This window comes from Microtus pennsylvanicus, chromosome 21 (assembly GCF_037038515.1).
Source record: "Microtus pennsylvanicus isolate mMicPen1 chromosome 21, mMicPen1.hap1, whole genome shotgun sequence".
NCBI classification, from domain to species: Eukaryota; Metazoa; Chordata; class Mammalia; order Rodentia; family Cricetidae; genus Microtus; species Microtus pennsylvanicus.
The window spans coordinates 7,322,898-7,329,215 of NC_134599.1; the positions used below are offsets into that span (position 1 = coordinate 7,322,898).

General features: G+C 43.7%; 1 protein-coding gene across 1 annotated transcript; it reads right to left on the reverse strand.

Annotated features, from left to right (window-relative positions):
• Window positions 1-641: 641 nt before the first annotated feature.
• On the reverse strand, window positions 642-1,061 carry LOC142839175 (large ribosomal subunit protein eL39). The gene has a single exon (XM_075955104.1). It carries the CDS (start codon window positions 997-999, stop codon window positions 844-846), a length of 156 nt encoding a protein of 51 aa, XP_075811219.1. The 5' UTR covers window positions 1,000-1,061; the 3' UTR covers window positions 642-843.
• Between the last annotated feature and the right edge of the window lie 5,257 nt (window positions 1,062-6,318).

Consider the following 6,318-nt stretch of genomic DNA (forward strand, 5'->3'; position numbering starts at 1 on the left):
AACCAAAAAACCGCCATTGTATCCCACATGTATCTAGCACATTTCCGTTATCCAATCGTCTGTTGATGGATATCTTGGATGGTTCCATATTTTTGCTGACGTGAGTAATGCTGGAATAAACACAAATCTGAAAACACAGATTTCTACCAGTTTTAGTCTCTGCAATGTCGATGGAGCAAAAGGCAAACTCCAGACATATACTGGCGTTGTGAGTGGGGTACATCTGAGGCTTGGTGGCTGCCTCTGCTGCCTCTTCTCTGAGTTAAGACTTCCCTTTCTAGCTATCGACCCGTTGGCTTGTCAAACCCTGCTGAGAATCTCATTTTACTTCCCTTCCAATAGAAAAGTTCAAGCTGGGAAGAGAATAGCCAAGCAATGGAAATGTCCTCAGAGTAGGGCTCTGCCAGGTTTGGAGACCCATGGCCACCAGGGGGCAGTAGGAGAATGCAGGAAATCCAGGCTGCCTATGGCTCTCTCTCCCCACCCTTCTCCTCCCTAGTTGTACTAGTTAGAACAATGACTGTTTGGATATAGCATTGATTGCACTTACTTTTCATTCTGATCGGCTTATCTTTATTAGCCTTCCCTTCTGTGGATTGGCTTCCTTCCTTTTTTTCCTTCTCCCCCTTCCCCCATCTATCTTTTTCTTTCTTTTTTTTTTTTTTTTTTTTTTTTTTTTTTTTTTTTTTTTTTTTTAAAAGGTTCCACGTTTTATTACTGGAGAAACCACTCCCAATTTAAACATGATCAAGTCTCCAGATTGAAAATGTTGAACTTCATCTTGTAACACTCATCAAGGATCACGATTCATCATTAATTGTTTTGCCATTCATTGTTGACTCCTTACAGACCCAGCTTCGTTCTCCTCCAGTGTCTTCTCTTGGAGTTGTACCTGATTTTGTTGCCAGTTTTCATCCGAATCCACTGAGGAATAGGACGATTTTGCTTTTGTTTCTTAGCCAGGAATCGCTTGATTCTGAAAGTCTTGTGAGAAGACATGGCGAGAAGGCTAGGCGGGCAGGTGGCGCACGATGGCGAAGGAAAGGCGAAGAGAAGGATCCGACTATCTTTTTCTTTCTTTTCTGTCTCTTTTTGAGACAGGATCTTACGGGCTGTCCTGAAACAACTCACTATGTAGACCAGAAATGACTCGAATTTACAGAGATCTGCCTTCCTCTGCTGCCCGAGTGTGGGATTAAAGCCTCCATGCCTGGCTACAAATGTGTGTTTTATATTTTCTCTTACGTTTGATAATACTGAATTTAAAATGCTAGAGCAGAACAGAGGGCGCTGAGATAAAAGTCACATGACATAACCTTTTTACAGAGCATCATTTAAATGCACTTCTGGGGTTTTTAGCGAGTTGTAATTCACTAAATTCCTTAGTGGATGGGTTTGGTGTTTTCGTGCTGCCCTGCAAACAGCATCACTGTCTAACCCAGAACGTGAGCACTGCCCTAAAAGAGCAAACTGTCCTTATGAAGTCGTCAGTTCCACCTCCCATCACAGCGTCTTCTCATAACCACGAATCTACCTTAGGACTCTGCAGAATCACCCATTGCCCGCATTTTATATTGTGGATTCAGTATGTCAGCCAGACTTCTGCAATCTTAAAACTTACCTATGACATTAATGATAAAGCTTTGTTTAAGTTTTGTCTAAAACACTAAAGTAGTGTACAAATATAAAGACAGTTTGAAATTATCAGTAACCTTAATTTAGTTTAATACCTCATAATACAATTTTTTGCTGCCTTACATATTGGACTTGTTTGCCCTCTTGTATAGGAACACGGTTTTTGGTTTTGGTTTGTTTAGTTTTTTGTTTATTTGGTTTTTTTGTTTGGTTGGTTTGGGTTTGTTTTTGAGTTTGTTTGTTTGTTTTTGTTTTTCAAGGCAAGGTTTCTTTGTGTAGCCCTGGCTGTCCAGGAACTAGCTCTGTAGTCCAGGCTGGCCTCAAACTCAGAGATCTGTCTGCCTCAACCTCCTGAGTGCTGGGATGAAAGGCATGTACCATCACCTCCCAGCGTGGTGTTTTTGTTTGTTTGGCTTTTTTTTCTTTTGTTTTGTTGCGTTTTTGGTTTTTCTGTCCAGGCTGTCCTCAAACTCCAGAGATCCCCCTGCCTCTGCTTACCAAGTGCTGGGATTAAAGGCCTGTGCCACCACACCTGTGTTTTTGTTTTTTAATTGTGTTAAGTTAGAGGCAGAGTGATGCAGGTGCCTGAGAAAGATTGGCAGGTTTCAGGGCTTCTTAATTCCCTAGAAAATAAAAAGCCAAACAGTAGCCAGATATGGCTCATAATGTGCTCTAGCTTCTCCAAAGGTAGGATTTTTCTCATAGTCTTGTTGGCTCTGGAGCCAGAGCTGGCCACATGTGTTTTTGGTGGGTTTAGACACAGTCCACAGCATAGGCATTTCTGAGAACAGCTGGGCTACTTAGCAAATGCTAGTGAAAGACTTGGATAAATCCAGGCCCCTCCCCCCAGCAGAAAAAAATAGAGCCAACAATCTAAGCAGGAAGAGAAGAATCAGAAATCTAGATTAACGGGTTCAGTGACTGTTTCAGGAACTAGCTGAAGATAAAGTTAGATTATAATCTTGAGACTAATCTTGAGAAACAGGGAGTTACCCCCTTGTGATTTTCACTGGTATTTTCAGAATTTTCCAATGACGCCCTCCCCTACCCCCTTTGGATTACTGGGTTGTAGTTTCTTCCCTTAACTACCCCCTCTCCCAGCTACTCGAGGTTGAACGCCTCCTCTGAGTGGGATTTGAGTCTCGGCCCCAGCGCTGGTACCTGTTAATAAACCTCATGTGAAAGCCGGGCGATGGTGGCGCACGCCTTTAATCCCAGCACTTGGGAGGCAGAGGCAGGCGGATCTCTGTGAGTTTGAGACCAGCCTGGTCTACAGAGCTAGTTCCAGGACAGGCTCCAAAGCCACAGAGAAACCCTGTCTCAAAAAACCAAAAAAAGCCGGGCGATGGTGGCGCACGCCTTTAATCCCAGCACTTGGGAGGCAGAGGCAGGCGGATCTCTGTGAGTTCGAGACCAGCCTGGTCTACAGAGCTAGTTCCAGGACAGGCTCCAAAGCCACAGAGAAACCCTGTCTCGAAAAACAAAAAAAAAAAAAAACAAAAAAAAAACAAAAAAAAAAAACCTCGTGTGATTGCAACAAGCATGGTCTCTCATGAGTTCCTGGGGGGTGGTGTTATCCTGAGACTTGAATGAGAGTCTCCCCAATCCGGAGGTCTTTCATTAGGGGAAGCAGGGATGGGGATTGTCTTTGTTTTATAACTTTCCCAGAGGTAACAGTTATGAATTCATAGCAACTTTGTTTATCTTGGTGGAAAAAAGCAGGAAATTGGTGTAGAAAGTTCTTCTGTATATGTGTTGCTTTTATTGGTTAATGAATAAAGAATCTGGAATGGCCTGCACAGGGCAGAATAGAGGTAGGCAGGGAAAACTAAACTGAATGCTGGGAGAAAGAAGGCAGAGTCAGGAGAAGCCATGTGGCCCCACCAGAGACAGACACCAGACTGAACTTTGCTAGTAAGCCACAGCCACATAACAATACACAGATTAATAGAAATGCTTTAAATTAAGATGTAAGAGACAGCCTATAAGAAACGACAGCTAAGCCGGGCGGTGGTGGCGCACGCCTTTAATCCCAGCACTCGGGAGGCAGAGGCAGGCGGATCTCTGTGAGTTCGAGTCCAGCCTGGTCTACAAGAGCTAGTGCCAGGACAGGCTCCAAAGCCACAGAGAAACCCTGTCTCGAAAAACCAAAAAAAAAAAAAAAAAAAAAGAAACGACAGCTAATAGGCCAAGCAGTGATTTTAATTGATACAGTTTTTGTGTGGTTATTTCTGGGGTCTAGGTGGCTGGGAACAATCAAGCAGCCGCCTATTGTAAGACTTTAAGACAATCCTGAAGCCATTTTTGACAATTCTGAATCCTCTCAGCCTCTGTGCCATAGTGCCTCCCCTCCTCCCCTGGGAACCAAGGACCTAACAGCTACACTCGCACGTACTCAGTTCCTGAACAATTACCCATATACATATGTTTTGGTTCGGTCCCCTGGGAAACGGGGTCAAAATGACCTCTTACCTCATCTGATCTGGCAACAGCTCTCCAGTCAATTATTTGGTAATAGCCCTTTCGAATAAGCCAATCAGAATAGTCAAGGAACAACCCCCCTTGCTTCTGTAGCCCCTTTAAAAGTAGACTGTACCCGCTATTCGAGGTCCCTCAGCTTCCCGAATGCTGAGGGACCCTGTCATGACAGAATTAATAAAATCCTCAAGTTTTTGCATCGGCTGTGGTGTATGAGGTGGTCTCGGGGGCGACTCCAGACACTAGAGTCCAACACTATAGCAGGAAACAAAATTCCTCTTTTTCTCTTTCTTTCTTTGTCTTTCTTTCTTTTTTTTTTCTGAGACAGGGTTTCTCTGTAGCTTTGGAACCTGTCCTGGGACTTACTCTGTAAACCTGGCTGGCCTCAAACTCACAGAGATCTACCTTTCTATGCCTCTGAGTGCTGGGATTACAGGTGTGTGCCGCCGCCGCCACCTGGCCCAGATTCCTTGATGTAACTGGCTGCACCTAGAACAACTAAGTAGAATTTGTAACATAAGGAGATACAAGCAGAGGGGGTGGGCTCTCTTTCAGATTGTCCCTAATACAGAAGAGCTACTTCATTTCTTAGAAAGCACACATCTTCCTTCAAAATGTTTGTTCCTGCTTCTTCATTCCTCTGCAGCCCTTAGCGAGAAAAGAGGCACTGGGCTCTGGGTTTGGAGGAACACATGTACTTTTCAGTTGGAATCCACTCGAAGTGACAGTGACAGGAACATAGGATGAAAATGGGCACCCAAAGTTATAATTTTTATCAATTTTATGACACTAGGAGTATCCAGTTATATCTCAAAGGTTATTTTAAAAGAAATTCAGCTAACATGGTAGCACATGCCTGTAATTCCAGCATGTAGGAGTGGCAAGGCAGAAGGATCAGGAGTTCAAGGGTATCCTGGGCTACAAGAGACTCTCTCAGAAAAGAACATCCCCTCCACAATGAAAGGCCTTTTAAATTTCTAAGAAAAGATGGCACAGAATGAGAATTATATTCACATATCATCACTTATTAAAGTTTTACCAGGTGCCTGTTCTTTGCTTTGTACCATACATTCCATGATCAAGAGAAGTTGAACTGCTTTCAAAAATTTAACTACGGTTACATAATTTGATATGACCGAGTAGAAGGAGAAGGTGCCTGAAGAAGTCACTGTAACAGAATGGGGCATTTTCTTATTACGTCTGGCTCCAATAGACAATGTACACAGACTAGAATAAGGAGTCAGGACTAAGGAGGGACAGAGAGGATGCCGCAAATCTGAAAAATGTCACCAGGGACATTAAAACCCAAGTGAGTGGAGGCTGCAAAGATGCCGAAAGCCCAGGACTTTTATGACTCATTTAGAGCAGAATGGTTTGATGCTTGGGGCTGATCAAGTCACGTAGATTAGTGATAGGTAAGCTGGACTCTGAGTTTGTCTTCTATGTAAAAAGGATGGCCTTCAGACTGAAAATGGTCAAACAGAGGTGTGCGGGGAGGCTCTGGGGCCCCAGAAGTATGGGAAAGGAAGACTCTCTAAAACTGTGCAGAGGCCGGGCCTAGTGGCACACGCCTTTAATTCCAGCATTCGGGAAGCAGAGGCAGGCGGATCTCTGTGAGTTCGAGCTGGTTCCAGAACAGCCAGGACTGTTACACAGAGAAACCCTGTCTCGAAAACCAACCAACCAACCAAACAAACAAACAACAACAACAATAAAAACCAAAGCCAAACCAACCAACCACCACCACAACAAAAAACTGCAGAGAGCCAAGTAATTTTTTTTTCTGTTATGTTGTAACAGGGCCCCAGATCTTAGCACACTGACTCCATGACGGAAGTACCATTTATGCCATAAAACTCAGCACACAGACAGCACCACCTGCCAAAATAAAAACAAAGACCTAATTCATCATAGTTCATAGTTCTGGGAAAGTCTCAAAACCTTGATTTTTGGCATCTGTAGTTCCAATTCTGCTAACTGTTCTTGTTAACTGAAATGTGTCAATCCAGAACATGGTCGTTGTGTTTAAAAGCTCGCCCTGAGAAAGGCTCAGTGCTGCACGGGGATCCTAACACTCAGAGTAGTTGCTGGCTGGCTAATAAAGACTTTCTAACTCCTTAAACCCAAGTCTGAGCAGTCTTCTCTGGTGGATACCCTACAGCAAAGTAATTTCCAATCAGCTTTCTTTCATTTGATTAGTGAATC